At 48.7% G+C, this 26843-nt stretch overlaps 2 protein-coding genes across 10 annotated transcripts in view; both read left to right on the top strand.

Moving 5' to 3' along the window:
* Positions 1–26843, top strand: part of LOC124046819 (dynactin subunit 1-like) — an 808447-nt gene that overhangs the window by 485960 nt on the left and 295644 nt on the right. The gene's annotated exons all lie outside the window — the stretch shown is intronic.
* Positions 1–26843, top strand: part of galnt16 (UDP-N-acetyl-alpha-D-galactosamine:polypeptide N-acetylgalactosaminyltransferase 16) — a 113887-nt gene that overhangs the window by 71172 nt on the left and 15872 nt on the right. Inside the window, exons 9-11 of the mRNA XM_046367595.1 lie at positions 19313–19416; positions 21864–21990; positions 26124–26216. Coding sequence (XP_046223551.1) covers positions 19313–19416; positions 21864–21990; positions 26124–26216 — 324 coding nt within the window. The remainder of the gene's footprint in view (positions 1–19312; positions 19417–21863; positions 21991–26123; positions 26217–26843) is intronic.

The raw sequence follows: 26843 nt of genomic DNA on the forward strand, positions 1-26843 counted from the left end.
GCCTATCAGGTAGTTATGTTGATGTGGTCTCCACCCTGCCTATCAGGTAGGTAGTTATGTTGATGTGGTCTCCACCCTGCCTATCAGGTAGTTATGTTGATGTGGTCTCCACCCTGCCTATCAGGTAGGTAGTTATGTTGATGTGGTCTCCACCCTGCCTATCAGGTAGTTATGTTGATGTGGTCTCCACCCTGCCTATCAGGTAGATAGTTATGTTGATGTGGTCTCCACCCTGCCTATCAGGTAGGTAGTTATGTTGATGTGGTCTCCACCCTGCCTATCAGGTAGTTATGTTGATGTGGTCTCCACCCTGCCTATCAGGTATCAGGTAGGTAGTATGTTGATGTGGTCTCCACCCTGCCTATCAGGTAGGTAGTTATGTTGATGTGGTCTCCACCCTGCCTATCAGGTAGATAGTTATGTTGATGTGGTCTCCACCCTGCCTATCAGGTAGGTAGTTATGTTGATGTGGTCTCCACCCTGCCTATCAGGTAGATAGTTATGTTGATGTGGTCTCCACCCTGCCTATCAGGTAGTTTATGTTGATGTGGTCTCCACCCTGCCTATCAGGTAGATAGTTATGTTGATGTGGTCTCCACCCTGCCTATCAGGTAGATATGTTATGTTGAGTGTGATGTGGTCTCCACCCTGCCTATCAGGTAGTTATGTTGATGTGGTCTCCACCCTGCCTATCAGGTAGTTATGTTGATGTGGTCTCCACCCTGCCTATCAGGTGTTATGTTGATGTGGTCTCCACCCTGCCTATCAGGTAGGTTTATGTTGATGTGGTCTCCACCCTGCCTATCAGGTAGTTATGTTGATGTGGTCTCCACCCTGCCTATCAGGTAGATAGTTATGTTGATGTGGTCTCCACCCTGCCTATCAGGTAGATAGTTATGTTGATGTGGTCTCCACCCTGCCTATCAGGTAGGTAGTTATGTTGATGTGGTCTCCACCCTGCCTATCAGGTAGATAGTTATGTTGATGTCTCCACCCTGGGTAGTCTCTCCACCCTGCCTATCAGGTAGTTTATGTTGATGTGGTCTCCACCCTGCCTATCAGGTAGTAGTTATGTTGATGTGGTCTCCACCCTGCCTATCAGGTAGTTATGTTGATGTGGTCTCCATGTATCAGGTAGATTTATGTTGATGTGGTCCACCCTGCCTATCAGGTAGGTAGTTATGTTGATGTGGTCTCCACCCTGCCTATCATAGTTATGTTGATGTGGTCTCCACCCTGCCTATCAGGTAGATAGTTATGTTGATGTGGTCTCCACCCTGCCTATCAGGTAGTAGTTATGTTGATGTGGTCTCCACCCTGCCTATCAGGTAGGTAGTTATGTTGATGTGGTCTCCACCCTGCCTATCAGGTAGATAGTTATGTTGATGTGGTCTCCACCCTGCCTATCAGGTAGATAGTTATGTTGATGTGGTCTCCACCCTGCCTATCAGGTAGTGTTGATGTGGTCTCCACCCTGCCTATCAGGTAGATAGTTATGTTGATGTGGTCTCCACCCTGCCTATCAGGTAGTTATGTTGATGTGGTCTCCACCCTGCCTATCAGGTAGATAGTTATGTTGATGTGGTCTCCACCCTGCCTATCAGGTAGATAGTTATGTTGATGTGGTCTCCACCCTGCCTATCAGGTAGTTATGTTGATGTGGTCTCCACCCTGCCTATCAGGTAGATAGTTATGTTGATGTGGTCTCCACCCTGCCTATCAGGTAGATAGTTATGTTGATGTGGTCTCCACCCTGCCTATCAGGTAGGTAGTTATGTTGATGTGGTCTCCACCCTGCCTATCAGGTAGATAGTTATGTTGATGTGGTCTCCACCCTATCAGGTAGGTAGTTATGTTGATGTGGTCTCCACCCTGCCTATCAGGTAGATAGTTATGTTGATGTGGTCTCCACCCTGCCTATCAGGTAGTTAGTGTTGATGTGGTCTCCACCCTGCCTATCAGGTAGGTAGTTATGTTGATGTGGTCTCCACCCTGCCTATCAGGTAGATAGTTATGTTGATGTGGTCTCCACCCTGCCTATCAGGTAGATAGTTATGTTGATGTGGTCTCCACCCTGCCTATCAGGTAGATAGTTATGTTGATGTGGTCTCCACCCTGCCTATCAGGTAGTAGTATGTTGATGTGGTCTCCACCCTGCCTATCAGGTAGGTAGTTATGTTGATGTGGTCTCCACCCTGCCTATCAGGTAGGTAGTTATGTTGATGTGGTCTCCACCCTGCCTATCAGGTAGATAGTTATGTTGATGTGGTCTCCACCCTGCCTATCAGGTAGTTATGTTGATGTGGTCTCCACCCTGCCTATCAGGTAGGTTGATGTGGTCTCCACCCCTGCCTATCAGGTAGTTATGTTGATGTTGCCTATCAGGTAGATAGTTATGTTGATGTGGTCTCCACCCTGCCTATCAGGTAGATAGTTATGTTGATGTGGTCTCCACCCTGCCTATCAGGTAGATGTTGATGTGTTATGCCTTGATGTGGTCTCCACCCTGCCTATCAGGTAGATAGTTATGTTGATGTGGTCTCCACCCTGCCTATCAGGTAGATAGTTATGTTGATGTGGTCTCCACCCTGCCTATCAGGTAGTTATGTTGATGTGGTCTCCACCCTGCCTATCAGGTAGATAGTTATGTTGATGTGGTCTCCACCCTGCCTATCAGGTAGATAGTTATGTTGATGTGGTCTCCACCCTGCCTAGGTAGTTATGTTGATGTGGTCTCCACCCTGCCTATCAGGTAGTTATGTTGATGTGGTCTCCACCCTGCCTATCAGGTAGAGTTATGTTGATGTGGTCTCCACCCTGCCTATCAGGTAGGTAGTTATGTTGATGTGGTCTCCACCCTGCCTATCAGGTAGTAGTTATGTTGATGTGGTCTCCACCCTGCCTATCAGGTAGGTAGTTATGTTGATGTGGTCTCCACCCTGCCTATCAGGTAGTAGTTATGTTGATGTGGTCTCCACCCTGCCTATCAGGTAGTTTATGTTGATGTGGTCTCCACCCTGCCTATCAGGTAGATAGTTATGTTGATGTGGTCTCCACCCTGCCTATCAGGTAGGTAGTTATGTTGATGTGGTCTCCACCCTGCCTATCAGGTAGTTATGTTGATGTGGTCTCCACCAGGTAGGTAGTTATGTTGATGTGGTCTCTGCCTATCAGGTAGGTAGTTATGTTGATGTGGTCTCCACCCTGCCTATCAGGTAGTTATGTTGATGTGGTCTCCACCCTGCCTATCAGGTAGTTATGTTGATGTGGTCTCCACCCTGCCTATCAGGTAGTTGTTGATGTGGTCTCCACCCTGCCTATCAGGTAGGTAGTTATGTTGATGTGGTCTCCACCCTGCCTATCAGGTAGTTTATGTTGATGTGGTCTCCACCCTGCCTATCAGGTAGGTAGTTATGTTGATGTGGTCTCCACCCTGCCTATCAGGTAGTTATGTTGATGTGGTCTCCACCCTGCCTATCAGGTAGGTAGTTATGTTGATGTGGTCTCCACCCTGCCTATCAGGTAGATAGTTATGTTGATGTGGTCTCCACCCTGCCTATCAGGTAGGTAGTTATGTTGATGTGGTCTCCACCCTGCCTATCAGGTAGGTAGTTATGTTGATGTGGTCTCCACCCTGCCTATCAGGTAGATAGTTATGTTGATGTGGTCTCCACCCTGCCTATCAGGTAGTTATGTTGATGTGGTCTCCACCCTGCCTATCAGGTAGTAGTTATGTTGATGTGGTCTCACCCTGCCTATCAGGTAGCCTGCCTATCAGGTAGATAGTTTGATGTGGTCTCCACCCTGCCTATCAGTAGTTATGTTGATGTGGTCTCCACCCTGCCTATCAGGTAGGTTATGTTGATGTGGTCTCCACCCTGCCTATCAGGTAGATAGTTATGTTGATGTGGTCTCCACCCTGCCTATCAGGTAGATAGTTATGCCTTGGTAGTGTGGTCTCCACCCTGCCTATCAGGTAGTTGATGTGGTATGTTGATGTGGTCTCCACCCTGCCTATCAGGTAGTTTATGTTGATGTGGTCTCCACCCTGCCTATCAGGTAGTTTATGTTGATGTGGTCTCCACCCTGCCTATCAGGTAGTTATGTTGATGTGGTCTCCACCCTGCCTATCAGGTAGTTATGTTGATGTGGTCTCCACCCTGCCTATCAGGTAGATAGTTATGTTGATGTGGTCTCCACCCTGCCTATCAGGTAGATAGTTATGTTGATGTGGTCTCCACCCTGCCTATCAGGTAGTAGTTATGTTGATGTGGTCTCCACCCTGCCTATCAGGTAGGTAGTTATGTTGATGTGGTCTCCACCCTGCCTATCAGGTAGGTAGTTATGTTGATGTGGTCTCCACCCTGCCTATCAGGTAGGTAGTTATGTTGATGTGGTCTCCACCCTGCCTATCAGGTAGTTATGTTGATGTGGTCTCCACCCTGCCTATCAGGTAGTTATGTTGATGTGGTCTCCACCCTGCCTATCAGGTAGGTAGTTATGTTGATGTGGTCTCCACCCTGCCTATCAGGTAGATAGTTATGTTGATGTGGTCTCCACCCTGCCTATCAGGTAGATAGTTTATGTTGATGTGGTCTCCACCCTGCCTATCAGGTAGATATGTTGATGTGGTCTCCACCCTGCCTATCAGGTAGTTTATGTTGATGTGGTCTCCACCCTGCCTATCAGGTAGATGTTGATGTTACCCTGTTCAGAGTGTTGATGTCTCCACCCTGCCTATCAGGTAGATAGTTATGTTGATGTGGTCTCCACCCTGCCTATCAGGTAGATAGTTATGTTGATGTGGTCTCCACCCTGCCTATCAGGTAGTTATGTTGATGTGGTCTCCACCCTGCCTATCAGGTAGTTTATGTTGATGTGGTCTCCACCCTGCCTATCAGGTAGATAGTTATGTTGATGTGGTCTCCACCCTGCCTATCAGGTAGTTATGTTGATGTGGTCTCCACCCTGCCTATCAGGTAGTTATGTTGATGTGGTCTCCACCCTGCCTATCAGGTAGATAGTTATGTTGATGTGGTCTCCACCCTGCCTATCAGGTAGATAGTTATGTTGATGTGGTCTCCACCCTGCCTATCAGGTAGTAGTTATGTTGATGTGGTCTCCACCCTGCCTATCAGGTAGTAGTATGTTGATGTGGTCTCCACCCTGCCTATCAGGTAGATAGTTATGTTGATGTGGTCTCCACCCTGCCTATCAGGTAGTTATGTTGATGTTATGTTGATGTGTTGATGTGGTCTCCACCCTGCCTATCAGGTAGATAGTTGATGTTGGTAGATGTTGATGTGGTCTCCACCCTGCCTATCAGGTAGATAGTTATGTTGATGTGGTCTCCACCCTGCCTATCAGGTAGGTAGTTATGTTGATGTTGATGTGGTCTCCACCCTGCCTATCAGGTAGATAGTTATGTTGATGTGGTCTCCACCCTGCCTATCAGGTAGTTATGTTGATGTGGTCTCCACCCTGCCTATCAGGTAGATAGTTATGTTGATGTGGTCTCCACCCTGCCTATCAGGTAGATAGTTATGTTGATGTGGTCTCCACCCTGCCTATCAGGTAGATTTATGTTGATGTGGTCTCCACCCTGCCTATCAGGTAGATAGTTATGTTGATGTGGTCTCCACCCTGCCTATCAGGTAGTTATGTTGATGTGGTCTCCACCCTGCCTATCAGGTAGTTTATGTTGATGTGGTCTCCACCCTGCCTATCAGGTAGGTAGTTATGTTGATGTGGTCTCCACCCTGCCTATCAGGTAGGTAGTTATGTTGATGTGGTCTCCACCCTGCCTATCAGGTAGTTTATGTTGATGTGGTCTCCACCCTGCCTATCAGGTAGATAGTTATGTTGATGTGGTCTCCACCCTGCCTATCAGGTATGTTGATGTGGTCTCCAGGTTTATGTTGATGTGGTCTCCACCCTGCCTATCAGGTAGTTATGTTGATGTGGTCTCCACCCTGCCTATCAGGTGTTGATGTGGTCTCCACCCTGCCTATCAGGTAGATAGTTATGTTGATGTTGATGTTGATGTGGTCTCCACCCTGCCTATCAGGTAGATAGTTATGTTGATGTGGTCTCCACCCTGCCTATCAGGTAGTAGTTATGTTGATGTGGTCTCCACCCCTATCAGGTAGTTATGTTGATGTGGTCTCCACCCTGCCTATCAGGTAGTTTATGTTGATGTGGTCTCCACCCTGCCTATCAGGTAGATAGTTATGTTGATGTGGTCTCCACCCTGCCTATCAGGTAGATAGTTATGTTGATGTGGTCTCCACCCTGCCTATCAGGTAGATAGTTATGTTGATGTGGTCTCCACCCTGCCTATCAGGTAGATAGTTATGTTGATGTGGTCTCCACCCTGCCTATCAGGTAGGTAGTTATGTTGATGTGGTCTCCACCCTGCCTATCAGGTAGTAGTTATGTTGATGTGGTCTCCACCCTGCCTATCAGGTAGATAGTTATGTTGATGTGGTCTCCACCCTGCCTATCAGGTAGTAGTTATGTTGATGTGGTCTCCACCCTGCCTATCAGGTAGTTTATGTTGATGTGGTCTCCACCCTGCCTATCAGGTAGGTGTTGATGTTCTCCACCCTGCCTATCAGGTAGATAGTTATGTTGATGTGGTCTCCACCCTGCCTATCAGGTAGTTATGTTGATGTGGTCTCCACCCTGCCTATCAGGTATGTTATGTTGATGTGGTCTCCACCCTGCCTATCAGGTAGATAGTTATGTTGATGTGGTCTCCACCCTGCCTATCAGGTAGGTAGTTATGTTGATGTGGTCTCCACCCTGCCTATCAGGTAGTTATGTTGATGTGGTCTCCACCCTGCCTATCAGGTAGATAGTTATGTTGATGTGGTCTCCACCCTGCCTATCAGGTAGTTATGTTGATGTGGTCTCCACCCTGCCTATCAGGTAGATAGTTATGTTGATGTGGTCTCCACCCTGCCTATCAGGTAGATAGTTATGTTGATGTGGTCTCCACCCTGCCTATCAGGTAGATTATGTTGATGTGGTCTCCACCCTGCCTATCAGGTAGATAGTTATGTTGATGTGGTCTCCACCCTGCCTATCAGGTAGTAGTTATGTTGATGTGGTCTCCACCCTGCCTATCAGGTAGATAGTTATGTTGATGTGGTCTCCACCCTGCCTATCAGGTAGTTGATAGTTATGTTGATGTGGTCTCCACCCTGCCTATCAGGTAGGTAGTTATGTTGATGTGGTCTCCACCCTGCCTATCAGGTAGATAGTTATGTTGATGTGGTCTCCACCCTGCCTATCAGGTAGATAGTTATGTTGATGTGGTCTCCACCCTGCCTATCAGGTAGATTTATGTTGATGTGGTCTCCACCCTGCCTATCAGGTAGTTATGTTGATGTGGTCTCCACCCTGCCTATCAGGTAGTAGTTATGTTGATGTGGTCTCCACCCTGCCTATCAGGTAGTAGTTATGTTGATGTGGTCTCCACCCTGCCTATCAGGTAGATAGTTATGTTGATGTGGTCTCCACCCTGCCTATCAGGTAGGTAGTTATGTTGATGTGGTCTCCACCCTGCCTATCAGGTAGGTAGTTATGTTGATGTGGTCTCCACCCTGCCTATCAGGTAGTTATGTTGATGTGGTCTCCACCCTGCCTATCAGGTAGATAGTTATGTTGATGTGGTCTCCACCCTGCCTATCAGGTAGTAGTTATGTTGATGTGGTCTCCACCCTGCCTATCAGGTAGTTATGTTGATGTGGTCTCCACCCTGCCTATCAGGTAGGTAGTTATGTTGATGTGGTCTCCACCCTGCCTATCAGGTAGATAGTTATGTTGATGTGGTCTCCACCCTGCCTATCAGGTAGATAGTTATGTTGATGTGGTCTCCACCCTGCCTATCAGGTAGTTATGTTGATGTGGTCTCCACCCTGCCTATCAGGTAGATAGTTATGTTGATGTGGTCTCCACCCTGCCTATCAGGTAGATAGTTATGTTGATGTGGTCTCCACCCTGCCTATCAGGTAGATAGTTATGTTGATGTGGTCTCCACCCTGCCTATCAGGTAGATAGTTATGTTGATGTGGTCTCCACCCTGCCTATCAGGTAGATGTTGATGTTATGTTGATGTGATGTCTCCACCCTGCCTATCAGGTAGATAGTTATGTTGATGTGGTCTCCACCCTGCCTATCAGGTAGATAGTTATGTTGATGTGGTCTCCACCCTGCCTATCAGGTAGTTATGTTGATGTGGTCTCCACCCTGCCTATCAGGTAGTTATGTTGATGTGGTCTCCACCCTGCCTATCAGGTAGGTAGTTATGTTGATGTGGTCTCCACCCTGCCTATCAGGTAGATAGTTATGTTGATGTGGTCTCCACCCTGCCTATCAGGTAGTTTATGTTGATGTGGTCTCCACCCTGCCTATCAGGTAGTTATGTTGATGTGGTCTCCACCCTGCCTATCAGGTAGTTATGTTGATGTGGTCTCCACCCTGCCTATCAGGTAGATAGTTATGTTGATGTGGTCTCCACCCTGCCTATCAGGTAGATAGTTATGTTGATGTGGTCTCCACCCTGCCTATCAGGTAGTTATGTTGATGTGGTCTCCACCCTGCCTATCAGGTAGTGGTCTCCACCCTGCCTATCAGGTAGTTATGTTGATGTGGTCTCCACCCTGCCTATCAGGTAGATAGTTATGTTGATGTGGTCTCCACCCTGCCTATCAGGTAGATAGTTATGTTGATGTGGTCTCCACCCTGCCTATCAGGTGCCTCCACCCTGCCTATCAGGTAGATAGTTATGTTGATGTGGTCTCCACCCTGCCTATCAGGTAGATAGTTATGTTGATGTGGTCTCCACCCTGCCTATCAGGTAGATAGTTATGTTGATGTGGTCTCCACCCTGCCTATCAGGTAGATAGTTATGTTGATGTGGTCTCCACCCTGCCTATCAGGTAGATAGTTATGTTGATGTGGTCTCCACCCTGCCTATCAGGTAGATAGTTATGTTGATGTGGTCTCCACCCTGCCTATCAGGTAGATAGTATGTTGATGTTGGTGGTCTCCACCCTGCCTATCAGGTAGGTAGTTATGTTGATGTGGTCTCCACCCTGCCTATCAGGTAGATAGTTATGTTGATGTGGTCTCCACCCTGCCTATCAGGTAGTTATGTTGATGTGGTCTCCACCCTGCCTATCAGGTAGGTAGTTATGTTGATGTGGTCTCCACCCTGCCTATCAGGTAGTTATGTTGATGTGGTCTCCACCCTGCCTATCAGGTAGATAGTTATGTTGATGTGGTCTCCACCCTGCCTATCAGGTAGATAGTTATGTTGATGTGGTCTCCACCCTGCCTATCAGGTAGGTTATGTTGATGTGGTCTCCACCCTGCCTATCAGGTAGTAGTTATGTTGATGTGGTCTCCACCCTGCCTATCAGGTAGATAGTTATGTTGATGTGGTCTCACCCTGCCTATCAGGTAGATAGTTATGTTGATGTGGTCTCCACCCTGCCTATCAGGTAGTTATGTTGATGTGGTCTCCACCCTGCCTATCAGGTAGTTTATGTTGATGTGGTCTCCACCCTGCCTATCAGGTAGATAGTTATGTTGATGTGGTCTCCACCCTGCCTATCAGGTAGATAGTTATGTTGATGTGGTCTCCACCCTGCCTATCAGGTAGATAGTTATGTTGATGTGGTCTCCACCCTGCCTATCAGGTAGTTATGTTGATGTGGTCTCCACCCTGCCTATCAGGTAGAGTTATGTTGATGTGGTCTCCACCCTGCCTATCAGGTAGATAGTTATGTTGATGTGGTCTCCACCCTGCCTATCAGGTAGATAGTTATGTTGATGTGGTCTCCACCCTGCCTATCAGGTAGATAGTTATGTTGATGTGGTCTCCACCCTGCCTATCAGGTAGTTTATGTTGATGTGGTCTCCACCCTGCCTATCAGGTAGATAGTTATGTTGATGTGGTCTCCACCCTGCCTATCAGGTAGAGTTATGTTGATGTGGTCTCCACCCTGCCTATCAGGTAGTTATGTTGATGTGGTCTCCACCCTGCCTATCAGGTAGATAGTTATGTTGATGTGGTCTCCACCCTGCCTATCAGGTAGTTTATGTTGATGTGGTCTCCACCCTGCCTATCAGGTAGATAGTTATGTTGATGTGGTCTCCACCCTGCCTATCAGGTAGGTAGTTATCCTCCACCCTGCCTATCAGGTAGATAGTTATGTTGATGTGGTCTCCACCCTGCCTATCAGGTAGTAGTTATGTTGATGTGGTCTCCACCCTGCCTATCAGGTAGGTTATGTTGATAGTTCAGGTAGTTGATGTGGTCTCCACCCTGCCTATCAGGTAGATAGTTATGTTGATGTGGTCTCCACCCTGCCTATCAGGTAGATAGTTATGTTGATGTGGTCTCCACCCTGCCTATCAGGTAGATAGTTATGTTGATGTGGTCTCCACCCTGCCTATCAGGTAGTTATGTTGATGTCTCCACCCTGATCAGGTAGTTATGTTGATGTGGTCTCCACCCTGCCTATCAGGTAGTTTATGTTGATGTGGTCTCCACCCTGCCTATCAGGTAGTAGTTATGTTGATGTGGTCTCCACCCTGCCTATCAGGTAGTTATGTTGATGTGGTCTCCACCCTGCCTATCAGGTAGTTATGTTGATGTGGTCTCCACCCTGCCTATCAGGTAGGTAGTTATGTTGATGTGGTCTCCACCCTGCCTATCAGGTAGATAGTTATGTTGATGTGGTCTCCACCCTGCCTATCAGGTAGATAGTTATGTTGATGTGGTCTCCACCCTGCCTATCAGGTAGATAGTTATGTTGATGTGGTCTCCACCCTGCCTATCAGGTAGATAGTTATGTTGATGTGGTCTCCACCCTGCCTATCAGGTAGATAGTTATGTTGATGTGGTCTCCACCCTGCCTATCAGGTAGTTTATGTTGATGTGGTCTCCACCCTGCCTATCAGGTAGATAGTTATGTTGATGTGGTCTCCACCCTGCCTATCAGGTAGATAGTTATGTTGATGTGGTCTCCACCCTGCCTATCAGGTAGATAGTTATGTTGATGTGGTCCTATCAGTTATGTTGATGTGGTCTCCACCCTGCCTATCAGGTAGATAGTTATGTTGATGTGGTCTCCACCCTGCCTATCAGGTAGATAGTTATGTTGATGTGGTCTCCACCCTGCCTATCAGGTAGATGTTGATGTTCTCCACCCTGCCTATGAGTGTTGATGTGGTCTCCACCCTGCCTATCAGGTAGATAGTTATGTTGATGTGGTCTCCACCCTGCCTATCAGGTAGTAGTTATGTTGATGTGGTCTCCACCCTGCCTATCAGGTAGTTTGATGTTGATGTGGTCTCCACCCTGCCTATCAGGTAGTTTATGTTGATGTGGTCTCCACCCTGCCTATCAGGTAGGTGCCTATCAGGTAGTTATGTTGATGTGGTCTCCACCCTGCCTATCAGGTAGATAGTTATGTTGATGTGGTCTCCACCCTGCCTATCAGGTAGTTATGTTATGTTGATGTGGTCTCCACCCTGCCTATCAGGTAGATAGTTATGTTGATGTGGTCTCCACCCTGCCTATCAGGTAGATAGTTATGTTGATGTGGTCTCCACCCTGCCTATCAGGTAGTTATGTTGATGTGGTCTCCACCCTGCCTATCAGGTAGTTATGTTGATGTGGTCTCCACCCTGCCTATCAGGTAGATAGTTATGTTGATGTGGTCTCCACCCTGCCTATCAGGTAGATAGTTATGTTGATGTGGTCTCCACCCTGCCTATCAGGTAGATAGTTATGTTGATGTGGTCTCCACCCTGCCTATCAGGTAGATAGTTATGTTGATGTGGTCTCCACCCTGCCTATCAGGTAGTTATGTTGATGTGGTCTCCACCCTGCCTATGATGTTGATGTCTCTCCACCCTGCCTATCAGGTAGTAGTTATGTTGATGTGGTCTCCACCCTGCCTATCAGGTAGGTAGTTATGTTGATGTGGTCTCCACCCTGCCTATCAGGTAGATAGTTATGTTGATGTGGTCTCCACCCTGCCTATCAGGTAGATAGTTATGTTGATGTGGTCTCCACCCTGCCTATCAGGTAGTTATGTTGATGTGGTCTCCACCCTGCCTATCAGGTAGTAGTTATGTTGATGTGGTCTCCACCCTGCCTATCAGGTAGATAGTTATGTTGATGTGGTCTCCACCCTGCCTATCAGGTAGTTATGTTGATGTGGTCTCACCCTGCCTATCAGGTAGGTAGTTATGTTGATGTGGTCTCCACCCTGCCTATCAGGTAGGTAGTTATGTTGATGTGGTCTCCACCCTGCCTATCAGGTAGGTAGTTATGTTGATGTGGTCTCCACCCTGCCTATCAGGTAGATAGTTATGTTGATGTGGTCTCCACCCTGCCTATCAGGTAGATAGTTATGTTGATGTGGTCTCCACCCTGCCTATCAGGTAGGTTTATGTTGATGTGGTCTCCACCCTGCCTATCAGGTAGTTATGTTGATGTGGTCTCCACCCTGCCTATCAGGTAGGTAGTTATGTTGATGTGGTCTCCACCCTGCCTATCAGGTAGATGTTGATGTGGTCTCCACCCTGCCTATCAGGTAGATAGTTATGTTGATGTGGTCTCCACCCTGCCTATCAGGTAGATAGTTATGTTGATGTGGTCTCCACCCTGCCTATCAGGTAGTTATGTTGATGTGGTCTCCACCCTGCCTATCAGGTAGATAGTTATGTTGATGTGGTCTCCACCCTGCCTATCAGGTAGTTTATGTTGATGTGGTCTCCACCCTGCCTATCAGGTAGATAGTTATGTTGATGTGGTCTCCACCCTGCCTATCAGGTAGATAGTTATGTTGATGTGGTCTCCACCCTGCCTATCAGGTAGATAGTTATGTTGATGTGGTCTCCACCCTGCCTATCAGGTAGATAGTTATGTTGATGTGGTCTCCACCCTGCCTATCAGGTAGATAGTTATGTTGATGTGGTCTCCACCCTGCCTATCAGGTAGATAGTTATGTTGATGTGGTCTCCACCCTGCCTATCAGGTAGATGTGGTCTCCAGTTCAGGTGTTATGATGTGGTCTCCACCCTGCCTATCAGGTAGATAGTTATGTTGATGTGGTCTCCACCCTGCCTATCAGGTAGTTTATGTTGATGTGGTCTCCACCCTGCCTATCAGGTAGATAGTTATGTTGATGTGGTCTCCACCCTGCCAGGTAGTCATGTTGTAGGTAGTTGATTATGTTGATGTGGTCTCCACCCTGCCTATCAGGTAGTTATGTTGATGTGGTCTCCACCCTGCCTATCAGGTAGTTATGTTGATGTGGTCTCCACCCTGCCTATCAGGTAGGTAGTTATGTTGATGTGGTCTCCACCCTGCCTATCAGGTAGGTAGTTATGTTGATGTGGTCTCCACCCTGCCTATCAGGTAGTTATGTTGATGTGGTCTCCACCCTGCCTATCAGGTAGATAGTTATGTTGATGTGGTCTCCACCCTGCCTATCAGGTAGATAGTTATGTTGATGTGGTCTCCACCCTGCCTATCAGGTAGGTAGTTATGTTGATGTGGTCTCCACCCTGCCTATCAGGTAGATAGTTATGTTGATGTGGTCTCCACCCTGCCTATCAGGTAGATAGTTATGTTGATGTGGTCTCCACCCTGCCTATCAGGTAGATAGTTATGTTGATGTGGTCTCCACCCTGCCTATCAGGTAGTTATGTTGATGTGGTCTCCACCCTGCCTATCAGGTAGATAGTTATGTTGATGTGGTCTCCACCCTGCCTATCAGGTAGATGTGGTCTCCAGTTATGTTGATGTGGTCTCCACCCTGCCTATCAGGTAGATAGTTATGTTGATGTGGTCTCCACCCTGCCTATCAGGTAGATAGTTATGTTGATGTGGTCTCCACCCTGCCTATCCTCCATCAGGTAGTTATGTTGATGTGGTCTCCACCCTGCCTATCAGGTAGATAGTTATGTTGATGTGGTCTCCACCCTGCCTATCAGGTAGATAGTTATGTTGATGTGGTCTCCACCCTGCCTATCAGGTAGATAGTTATGTTGATGTGGTCTCCACCCTGCCTATGCCTATCAGGTAGTTATGTTGATGTGGTCTCCACCCTGCCTATCAGGTAGATAGTTATGTTGATGTGGTCTCCACCCTGCCTATCAGGTAGATAGTTATGTTGATGTGGTCTCCACCCTGCCTATCAGGTAGTTATGTTGATGTGGTCTCCACCCTGCCTATCAGGTAGTTATGTTGATGTGGTCTCCACCCTGCCTATCAGGTAGATGTTGAGTTATGTTGATGTGGTCTCCACCCTGCCTATCAGGTAGATAGTTATGTTGATGTGGTCTCCACCCTGCCTATCAGGTAGTTATGTTGATGTGGTCTCCACCCTGCCTATCAGGTAGGTAGTTATGTTGATGTGGTCTCCACCCTGCCTATCAGGTAGATAGTTATGTTGATGTGGTCTCCACCCTGCCTATCAGGTAGGTAGTTATGTTGATGTGGTCTCCACACTGCCTATCAGGTAGATAGTTATGTTGATGTGGTCTCCACCCTGATGTGGTCTCCACCCTGCCTATCAGGTAGATAGTTATGTTGATGTGGTCTCCACCCTGCCTATCAGGTAGGTAGTTATGTTGATGTGGTCTCCACCCTGCCTATCAGGTAGTTATGTTGATGTGGTCTCCACCCTGCCTATCAGGTAGATAGTTATGTTGATGTGGTCTCCACCCTGCCTATCAGGTAGTTATGTTGATGTGGTCTCCACCCTGCCTATCAGGTAGTAGTTATGTTGATGTGGTCTCCACCCTGCCTATCAGGTAGATAGTTATGTTGATGTGGTCTCCACCCTGCCTATCAGGTAGTTATGTTGATGTGGTCTCCACCCTGCCTATCAGGTAGATAGTTATGTTGATGTGGTCTCCACCCTGCCTATCAGGTAGATAGTTATGTTGATGTGGTCTCCACCCTGCCTATCAGGTAGATAGTTATGTTGATGTGGTCTCCTATCAGGTAGATAGTTATGTTGATGTGGTCTCCACCCTGCCTATCAGGTAGTTATGTTGATGTGGTCTCCACCCTGCCTATCAGGTAGATAGTTATGTTGATGTGGTCTCCACCCTGCCTATCAGGTAGTTATGTTGATGTGGTCTCCACCCTGCCTATCAGGTAGTTATGTTGATGTGGTCTCCACCCTGCCTATCAGGTAGTTATGTTGATGTGGTCTCCACCCTGCCTATCAGGTAGTTATGTTGATGTGGTCTCCACCCTGCCTATCAGGTAGATAGTTATGTTGATGTGGTCTCCACCCTGCCTATCAGGTAGATAGTTATGTTGATGTGGTCTCCACCCTGCCTATCAGGTAGGTAGTTATGTTGATGTGGTCTCCACCCTGCCTATCAGGTAGGTAGTTATGTTGATGTGGTCTCCACCCTGCCTATCAGGTAGATAGTTATGTTGATGTGGTCTCCACCCTGCCTATCAGGTAGGTAGTTATGTTGATGTGGTCTCCACCCTGCCTATCAGGTAGTTATGTTGATGTGGTCTCCACCCTGCCTATCAGGTAGATAGTTATGTTGATGTGGTCTCCACCCTGCCTATCAGGTAGATAGTTATGTTGATGTGGTCTCCACCCTGCCTATCAGGTAGATAGTTATGTTGATGTGGTCTCCACCCTGCCTATCAGGTAGATAGTTATGTTGATGTGGTCTCCACCCTGCCTATCAGGTAGTTATGTTGATGTGGTCTCCACCCTGCCTATCAGGTAGTTATGTTGATGTGGTCTCCACCCTGCCTATCAGGTAGGTAGTTATGTTGATGTGGTCTCCACCCTGCCTATCAGGTAGGTAGTTATGTTGATGTGGTCTCCACCCTGCCTATCAGGTAGTTATGTTGATGTGGTCTCCACCCTGCCTATCAGGTAGGTAGTTATGTTGATGTGGTCTCCACCCTGCCTATCAGGTAGTTATGTTGATGTGGTCTCCACCCTGCCTATCAGGTAGATAGTTATGTTGATGTGGTCTCCACCCTGCCTATCAGGTAGTTATGTTGATGTGGTCTCCACCCTGCCTATCAGGTAGGTAAGTTATGTTGATGTGGTCTCCACCCTGCCTATCAGGTAGGTAGTTATGTTGATGTGGTCTCCACCCTGCCTATCAGGTAGATAGTTATGTTGATGTGGTCTCCACCCTGCCTATCAGGTAGTTATGTTGATGTGGTCTCCACCCTGCCTATCAGGTAGATAGTTATGTTGATGTGGTCTCCACCCTGCCTATCAGGTAGATAGTTATGTTGATGTGGTCTCCACCCTGCCTATCAGGTAGTTATGTTGATGTGGTCTCCACCCTGCCTATCAGGTAGATAGTTATGTTGATGTGGTCTCCACCCTGCCTATCAGGTAGATAGTTATGTTGATGTGGTCTCCACCCTGCCTATCAGGTAGTTATGTTGATGTGGTCTCCACCCTGCCTATCAGGTAGTTATGTTGATGTGGTCTCCACCCTGCCTATCAGGTAGGTAGTTATGTTGATGTGGTCTCCGCCCTGCCTATCAGGTAGATAGTTATGTTGATGTGGTCTCCACCCTGCCTATCAGGTAGATAGTTATGTTGATGTGGTCTCCACCCTGCCTATCAGGTAGTTATGTTGATGTGGTCTCCACCCTGCCTATCAGGTAGTTATGTTGATGTGGTCTCCACCCTGCCTATCAGGTAGGTAGTTATGTTGATGTGGTCTCCACCCTGCCTATCAGGTAGGTAGTTATGTTGATGTGGTCTCCACCCTGCCTATCAGGTAGTTATGTTGATGTGGTCTCCACCCTGCCTATCAGGTAGGTAGTTATGTTGATGTGGTCTCCACCCTGCCTATCAGGTAGTTATGTTGATGTGGTCTCCACCCTGCCTATCAGGTAGATAGTTATGTTGATGTGGTCTCCACCCTGCCTATCAGGTAGTTATGTTGATGTGGTCTCCACCCTGCCTATCAGGTAGGTAAGTTATGTTGATGTGGTCTCCACCCTGCCTATCAGGTAGGTAGTTATGTTGATGTGGTCTCCACCCTGCCTATCAGGTAGATAGTTATGTTGATGTGGTCTCCACCCTGCCTATCAGGTAGTTATGTTGATGTGGTCTCCACCCTGCCTATCAGGTAGATAGTTATGTTGATGTGGTCTCCACCCTGCCTATCAGGTAGATAGTTATGTTGATGTGGTCTCCACCCTGCCTATCAGGTAGTTATGTTGATGTGGTCTCCACCCTGCCTATCAGGTAGATAGTTATGTTGATGTGGTCTCCACCCTGCCTATCAGGTAGATAGTTATGTTGATGTGGTCTCCACCCTGCCTATCAGGTAGTTTATGTTGATGTGGTCTCCACCCTGCCTATCAGGTAGTTATGTTGATGTGGTCTCCACCCTGCCTATCAGGTAGGTAGTTATGTTGATGTGGTCTCCGCCCTGCCTATCAGGTAGATAGTTATGTTGATGTTATGGATGTGGTCTCACCCTGCCTATCAGGTAGATAGTTATGTTGATGTGGTCTCCACCCTGCCTATCAGGTAGTTATGTTGATGTGGTCTCCACCCTGCCTATCAGGTAGATAGTTATGTTGATGTGGTCTCCACCCTGCCTATCAGGTAGGTAGTTATGTTGATGTGGTCTCCACCCTGCCTATCAGGTAGTTATGTTGATGTGGTCTCCACCCTGCCTATCAGGTAGGTAGTTATGTTGATGTGGTCTCCACCCTGCCTATCAGGTAGATAGTTATGTTGATGTGGTCTCCACCCTGCCTATCAGGTAGGTAGTTATGTTGATGTGGTCTCCACACTGCCTATCAGGTAGATAGTTATGTTGATGTGGTCTCCACCCTGCCTATCAGGTAGATAGTTATGTTGATGTGGTCTCCACCCTGCCTATCAGGTAGTTATGTTGATGTGGTCTCCACCCTGCCTATCAGGTAGTTATGTTGATGTGGTCTCCACCCTGCCTATCAGGTAGATAGTTATGTTGATGTGGTCTCCACCCTGCCTATCAGGTAGGTATGTTGATGTGGTCTCCACCCTGCCTATCAGGTAGATAGTTATGTTGATGTGGTCTCCACCCTGCCTATCAGGTAGTTATGTTGATGTGGTCTCCACCCTGCCTATCAGGTAGTTATGTTGATGTGGTCTCCACCCTGCCTATCAGGTAGATAGTTATGTTGATGTGGTCTCCACCCTGCCTATCAGGTAGTTATGTTGATGTGGTCTCCACCCTGCCTATCAGGTAGTTATGTTGATGTGGTCTCCACCCTGCCTATCAGGTAGATAGTTATGTTGATGTGGTCTCCACCCTGCCTATCAGGTAGGTAGTTATGTTGATGTGGTCTCCACCCTGCCTATCAGGTAGATAGTTATGTTGATGTGGTCTCCACCCTGCCTATCAGGTAGGTAGTTATGTTGATGTGGTCTCCACCCTGCCTATCAGGTAGGTAGTTATGTTGATGTGGTCTCCACCCTGCCTATCAGGTAGATAGTTATGTTGATGTGGTCTCCACCCTGCCTATCAGGTAGTTATGTTGATGTGGTCTCCACACTGCCTATCAGGTAGGTAGTTATGTTGATGTGGTCTCCACCCTGCCTATCAGGTAGGTAGTTATGTTGATGTGGTCTCCACCCTGCCTATCAGGTAGGTAGTTATGTTGATGTGGTCTCCACCCTGCCTATCAGGTAGGTAGTTATGTTGATGTGGTCTCCACACAAAAGTTGTAGAATGTTTTCTGATAAAAAACATCACGAATAGACAAGAGTAAAGATGACATGATTCCTTAGTCCCCCATGTTTGTTCTGCATCTGAACCTACCTCCAGTCTCCTCCTGTGTGTATCAGACAGTCTGTCCTGCTGAACCTACCTCCAGCCTCCCCCTGTGCCTCCCCCAGCCTCCCCCAGACAGTCTGTCCTCTGTGTGTATCAGACAGTCTGTCCTCTGTGTGTATCAGACAGTCAGTCCTCCTGTGTGTATCAGACAGTCTGTCCTCCTGTGTGTATCAGACAGTCAGTCCTCCTGTGTGTATCAGACAGTCTGTCCTCCTGTGTGTATCAGACAGTCTGTCCTCCTGTGTGTATCAGACAGTCTGTCCTCCTGTGTGTATCAGACAGTCAGTCCTCCTGTGTGTATCAGACAGTCTGTCCTCCTGTGTGTATCAGACAGTCTGTCCTCCTGTGTGTATCAGACAGTCAGTCCTCCTGTGTGTATCAGACAGTCTGTCCTCCTGTGTGTATCAGACAGTCAGTCCTCCTGTGTTCTCTGCTACAGAACTCCAGTGATTGCAGGAGGGATCTTTGTGATGGACAAGAGCTGGTTCAACCACCTGGGGCAGTACGACACTCACATGGACATCTGGGGAGGAGAGAACTTTGGTGAGATCACTGGGGGGAGGGGGGGACTTTGGTGAGATCACTGGGGGGGGGGGGGGGGGACTTTGGTGAGATCACGGGGGGGACTTTGGTGAGATCACTGGGGGGGGGGGGGGGGAACTTTGGTGAGATCACTGGGGGAGGGGGGGGACTTTGGTGAGATCACTGGGGGGGACTTTGGTGAGATCATTGGGGGGAGGGGGAGAGAACTTTGGTGAGATCACTGGGGGGAGGGGGAGAGAACTTTGGTGAGATCACTGGGGGGAGAACTATGGTGAGATCACTGGGGGGGCATTGGTGAGATCACTGGGGGGGAGAGAACTTTGGTGAGATCACTGGGGGGGGGAGAACTTTGGTGAGATCACTGTTTCTGTCCTGTCTGATTGGATAAACCAAAGATATCTGGAGAGAAGGACATCATGTAATAATAATGTAATAATAATGTAATGTCCAGACAGACAGACCAGACCGGTATATATCATGTTACAGTAGGACCTCAGAGATACCAACACATTGACTATGTAACAGACCTGGGTTTTGACAAATTACTTTGAATACAGATGTGGGATCTTTATTTGACCAGAATAAAAAACCCATCCATCTGGCACTCCATCGAAAGCTTAGTATTTCAACCCACACATACATACTCACTCACTCACTCACACACACACTCACTCACTCACTCACTCACTCACTCACTCACTCACTCACTCACTCACTCACTCACTCACTCACTCTCCTCCAATACCTATGTCATAACTTCTGGCACACACCATCTGGCCCATTAACCTGACTGACATATGGCTTAGATAGGATCTCAACATTAACATGACATATGGCTTAGATAGGATCTCAACATTAACATGACTGACATATGGCTTAGATAGGATCTCAACATTAACATGACATATGGCTTAGATAGGATCTCAACATTAACCTGACATATGGCTTAGATAGGATCTCAACATTAACCTGACTGACATATGGCTTAGATAGGATCTCAACATTAACCTGACTGACATATGGCTTAGATAGGATCTCAACATTAACATGACTGACATATGGCTTAGATAGGATCTCAACATTAACATGACTGATATATGGCTTAGATAGGATCTCAACATTAACATGACATATGGCTTAGATAGGTTTTGACAGCAGACCATTCAAACAATATCGCCACCTACTGAATATAACTGACTGATGATTGGTGTGATTGGACCAGCTGGTGATTGATGATGTGACTGGACCAGCTGGTGATTGATGTGACTGGACCAGCTGGTGATTGATGTGACTGGACCAGCTGGTGATTGATGATGTGACTGGACCAGCTGGTGATTGATGTGACTGGACCAGCTGGTGATTGATGTGACTGGACCAGCTGGTGATTGATGTGACTGGACCAGCTGGTGATTGATGATGTGATTGGACCAGCTGGTGATTGATGATGTGACTGGACCAGCTGGTGATTGATGTGACTGGACCAGCTGGTGATTGATGTGACTGGACCAGCTGGTGATTGATGTGACTGGACCAGCTGGTGATTGATGATGTGATTGGACCAGCTGGTGATTGATGATGTGACTGGACCAGCTGGTGATTGATGTGACTGGACCAGCTGGTGATTGATGATGTGATTGGACCAGCTGGTGATTGATGATGTGACTGGACCAGCTGGTGATTGATGTGACTGGACCAGCTGGTGATTGATGTGACTGGACCAGCTGGTGATTGATGTGACTGGACCAGCTGGTGATTGATGTGACTGGACCAGCTGGTGATTGATGATGTGATTGGACCAGCTGGGGATTGATGACGTGACTGGACCAGCTGGTGATTTATGTGACCTGACCAGCTGGTGATTGATGACGTCATTGGACCAACTGGTGATTGATGATGTGACTGGACCAGCTGGTGATTGATGACGTGATTGGACCAGCTGGTGATTGATGATGTGATTGGACCAGCTGGTGATTGATGACGTGATTGGACCAGCTGGTGATTGATGATGTGACTGGACCAGCTGGTGATTTATGTGACTGGACCAGCTGGTGATTGATGATGTGACTGGACCAGCTGGTGATTGATGATGTGATTGGACCAGCTGGTGATTGATGATGTGACTGGACCAGCTGGTGATTGATGATGTGATTGGACCAGCTGGTGATTGATTGACCTTATGTGTCTGCTACAGTGTGCTCTGTAGCAGGTTAACTGGGATAATGAAGATTAGACTGTTATCTCTGGTTGAAGACCAGACTGTTTTGTGTGGATGTGTGTAGGTTTTAATCTCCCCTATATAAACATGTCTATATTAACATATGACCTTCTCTCTCTGAGTTGTCCTTCAGGGTGTGGATGTGTGGCGGGAGCCTGGAGATTCTGTTAGGGTTAAGGGTTAGGGTTAGGGCTAGGGTTTCCCTTTACATACTGTGTCCCTCCCGCCTCAGAGCTGTCCTTCAGGGTGTGGATGTGTGGCGGGAGCCTGGAGATTCTACCCTGCAGCAGGGTGGGACACGTCTTCAGGAAGCGACATCCCTACGACTTCCCAGAAGGCAACGCTCTCACATACATCAAGTAAGTGAGCTTGGCTGGGTCACTCTGATATCCATTCTACAGATGCACACGCACAGACACACAGCTATAGACACACACTCTAGTCCTGCCTGTAAAAAAATATATATATATTCTCGGGAATCCTAGCCATTCCGAAAACGTCTTTTCGGGGACTCCATTCCAACTGTCTTATCGGGGACTCCATTCCAACTGTCTTCTCGGGGACTCCATTCCAACTGTCTTCTCGGGGACTCCATTCCAACTGTCTTCTCAGGGACTCCATTCCAACTGTCTTCTCGGGGACTCCTAGCCATTCCAACAGTCTTCTCGGGGACTCCATTCCAAACGGCTTCTCAGGGACTCCCAGCCATTTCAAACCTCTTCTCGGGGACTCCTAGCCATTCCAACAGTCTTCTCGGGGACTCCATTCCAACGGTCTTCTCGGGGACTCCATTCCAACGGTCTTCTCGGGGACTCCATTCCAACAGTCTTCTCGGGGACTCCTAGCCATTCCAACGGTCTTCTCGGGGACTCCATTCCAACGGTCTTCTCGGGGACTCCATTCCAACGGTCTTCTCGGGGACTCCATTCCAACTGTCTTCTCGGGGACTCCATTCCAACTGTCTTCTCGGGGACTCCATTCCAACTGTCTTCTCGGGGACTCCATTCCAACTGTCTTCTCGGGGACTCCATTCCAACTGTCTTCTCGGGGACTCCATTCCAACTGTCTTCTCGGGGACTCCATTCCAACTGTCTTCTCGGGGACTCCATTCCAACTGACTTCTCGGGGACTCCATTCCAACTGTCTTCTCGGGGACTCCATTCCAACTGACTTCTCGGGGACTCCATTCCAACTGACTTCTCTGGGACTCCATTCGAAATGTCTTCTCGGGGACTCCATTCCAACGGTCTTCTCGGGGACTCCATTCCAACGGTCTTCTCGGGGACTCCATTCCAACGGTCTTCTTGGGGACTCCATTCCAAATGTCTTCTTGGGGACTCCATTCCAAATGTCTTCTCGGGGACTCCATTCCAAACCTCTTCTCGGGGACTCCATTCCAACTGTCTTCTCAGGGACCTTATTCCAAACGTCTTCTCGGGGACTCCATTCCAAACATCTTCTTGGGGACTCCATTCCAACTGTCTTCTCGGGGACTCCATTCCAACTGTCTTCTCGGGGACTCCATTCCAACGGTCTTCTCGGGGACTCCATTCCAACGGTCTTCTCGGGGACTCCTAGCCATTCCAACGGTCTTCTCGGGGACTCCATTCCAACGGTCTTCTCGGGGACTCCATTCCAACTGTCTTCTCGGGGACTCCATTCCAACTGTCTTCTCGGGGACTCCATTCCAACTGTCTTCTCGGGGACTCCATTCCAACGGTCTTCTCGGGGACTCCATTCCAACGGTCTTCTTGGGGACTCCATTCCAAATGTCTTCTCGGGGACTCCATTCCAACTGTCTTCTCGGGGACTCCATTCCAACTGTCTTCTCGAGGACTCCATTCCAACTGTCTTCTCGGGGACTCCATTCCAACTGTCTTCTCGGGGACTCCATTCCAACTGTCTTCTCGAGGACTCCATTCCAACGGTCTTCTCGGGGACTCCATTCCAACTGTCTTCTCGAGGACTCCATTCCAACTGTCTTCTCGAGGACTCCATTCCAACTGTCTTCTCGGGGACTCCATTCCAACTGTCTTCTCGGGACTCCATTCCAACTGTCTTCTCGGGGACTCCATTCCAACTGTCTTCTCGGGGACTCCATTCCAACTGTCTTCTCGGGGACTCCATTCCAACTGTCTTCTCGGGGACTCCATTCCAACTGTCTTCTCGGGGACACCATTCCTACTGTCTTCTCGGGGACTCAATTCCAACTGTCTTCTCGGGGACTCCATTCCAACTGTCTTCTCGGGGACTCCATTCCAAACGGCTTCTCAGGGACTCCCAGCCATTTCAAACCTCTTCTCGGGGACTCCTAGCCATTCCAAATGTCTTCTCGGGGACTCCATTCCAACGGTCTTCTCGGGGACTCCATTCCAACGGTCTTCTCGGGGACTCCATTCCAACAGTCTTCTCGGGGACTCCATTCCAACAGTCTTCTCGGGGACTCCATTCCAACTGTCTTCTCGGGGACTCCATTCGAAATGTCTTTTCGGGGACTCCATTCCAAATGTCTTCCTGGGGTACTCCATTCCAAACCTCTTCTCGGGGACTCCATTCCAACTGTCTTCTCGGGGACTCCATTCCAACTGTCTTCTCGGGGACTCCATTCCAACTGTCTTCTCGGGGACTCCATTCCAACTGTCTTCTCGGGGACTCCATTCCAACTGTCTTCTCGGGGACTCCATTCCTACTGTCTTCTCTGGGACTCCATTCCAACTGTCTTCTCGGGGACTCCATTCCAACTGTCTTCTCGGGGACTCCATTCCAACTGTCTTCTCGGGGACTCCATTCCAACTGTCTTCTCGGGGACTCCATTCCAACTGTCTTCTCGGGGACTCCATTCCAACTGTCTTCTCGGGGACTCCATTCCAACTGTCTTCTCGGGGACTCCATTCCAACTGTCTTCTCGGGGACTCCATTCCAACTGTCTTCTCGGGGACTCCATTCCAACTGTCTTCTCAGGGACTCCATTGCAACGGTCTTCTCTGGGACTCCATTCCAAACGGCTTCTCAGGGAGTCCCAGCCATTTCAAACCTCTTCTCGGGGACTCCTAGCCATTCCAAATGTCTTCTCGGGGACTCCATTCCAACGGTCTTCTCGGGGACTCCATTCCAACAGTCTTCTCGGGGACTCCATTCCAACTGTCTTCTCGGGGACTCCATTCGAAACGTCTTTTCGGGGACTTCATTCCAAATGTCTTCCTGGGGTACTCCATTCCAAACCTCTTCTCGGGGACTCCATTCCAACTGTCTTCTCAGGGACTCCATTCCAACGGTCTTCTCGGGGACTCCATTCCAACGGTCTTCTCGGGGACTCCATTCCAACGGTCTTCTCGGGGACTCCATTCCAACGGTCTTCTCGGGGACTCCATTCCAACTGTCTTCTCGGGGACTCCATTCCAACTGTCTTCTCAGGGACTCCATTGCAACGGTCTTCTCTGGGACTCCATTCCAAACGGCTTCTCAGGGACTCCCAGCCATTTCAAACCTCTTCTCGGGGACTCCTAGCCATTCCAAATGTCTTCTCGGGGACTCCATTCCAACGGTCTTCTCGGGGACTCCATTCCAACAGTCTTCTCGGGGACTCCATTCCAACTGTCTTCTCGGGGACTCCATTCGAAACGTCTTTTCGGGGACTCCATTCCAACTGTCTTCTCGGGGACTCCATTCCAACTGTCTTCTCGGGGACTCCATTCCAACTGTCTTCTCGGGGACTCCATTGCAACGGTCTTCTCTGGGACTCCATTCGAAATGTCTTCTCGGGGACTCCATTCCAACGGTCTTCTCGGGGACTCCATTCCAACGGTCTTCTCGGGGACTCCATTCCAACGGTCTTCTCGGGGACTCCATTCCAAATGTCTTCTCGGGGACTCCATTCCAAACCTCTTCTCGGGGACTCCATTCAAACTGTCTTCTCAGGGACCTTATTCCAAATGTCTTCTCGGGGACTCCATTCCAAACATCTTCTCGGGGACTCCATTCCAACGGTCTTCTCGGGGACTCCATTCCAACTGTCTTCTCGAGGACTCCATTCCAACTGTCTTCTCGAGGACTCCATTCCAACTGTCTTCTCGGGGACTCCATTCCAACTGTCTTCTCGGGGACTCCATTCCAACTGTCTTCTCGGGGACTCCCAGCCGTTTCATACCTCTTCTCGGGGACCCTCTTCTCGGGGACCCTCCTCTCGGGGACCCTCCTCTCTGGGACCCTCCTCTCAGGGACATGTATTTGAACTATTCCAGAACTAGCATACCTGATTCAACTAGTCTACTAATCCTCAAACCCTTGGTGGATCAGGTGATATAGGTCAGAGTTACGACAAAACTGAAATGTCTGGGGTCATGACAGAGAGGAAGGAACAGCGGAGCTTTATTATCCTACCCAACCAGGTGTGTGTGTGTGTGTGTGTGTGTGTGTGTGTGTGTGTGTGTGTGTGTGTGTGTGTGTGTGTGTGTGTGTGTGTGTGTGTGTGTGTGTGTGTGTGTGTGGTCAGGAACACGCGTCGGGCAGCGGAGGTGTGGATGGATGAGTATAAACAGTACTACTACTCAGCAAGGCCCTCAGCGCAGGGAAAGGCCTTCGGCAGGTTAGTAGTTCTCTCTGGTACCTTTTAACCAACACTATTCATATCTTTGCTGTTGGATGAAAACATTTCCAAAACAGAAACTTTTCAGGAAATGGAAAAACTGCCATATCTTACTCTCCCCTTCTCTCTCCCCTTCTCTCTCCCCTTCCCTCTCCCCCTCTCCCCTTCTCTCTCCCCTTCTCTCTCCCCTTCCCCTCCCCTCTCCCCTTCTCTCTCCCCTTCTCTCTTCCCTTCCCCTCTCCCCTCTCCCCTCTCCCCTTCTCTCTTTCCTTCCCCTCTCCCCCTTCCCCTCTCCCCCTTCCCCTCCCCTCCCCCTCTCCCCCTTCCCCTCCCCCTTTGCTCTCCCCTCTCCCCCTTCCCCCTTTGCTCTCCCCTCTCCCCCTTCCCCCTTTGCTCTCCCCTCTCCCCTTTTCCTTCCCCCTCCCCCTCTCCCCTTTTCCTTCCCCCTCTCCCCCTCTCCCCTTTTCCTTCCCCCTCTCCCCTTCTCCTTCCCCCTTTCCCTCTCCCCTTTCCCTTTCCCTCTCCCCTTTCCCTTTCCCTCTCCCCTTTCCCTCCCCCTCCCCTTCCCCCTCTCCCCTTCCCCCTCTCCCCTTCCCCCTCTCCCCTTCCCCTTCCCCCTCTCCCCTT

Source organism: Oncorhynchus gorbuscha, linkage group LG10 (assembly GCF_021184085.1).
Source record: "Oncorhynchus gorbuscha isolate QuinsamMale2020 ecotype Even-year linkage group LG10, OgorEven_v1.0, whole genome shotgun sequence".
Classification (NCBI taxonomy): domain Eukaryota; kingdom Metazoa; phylum Chordata; class Actinopteri; order Salmoniformes; family Salmonidae; genus Oncorhynchus; species Oncorhynchus gorbuscha.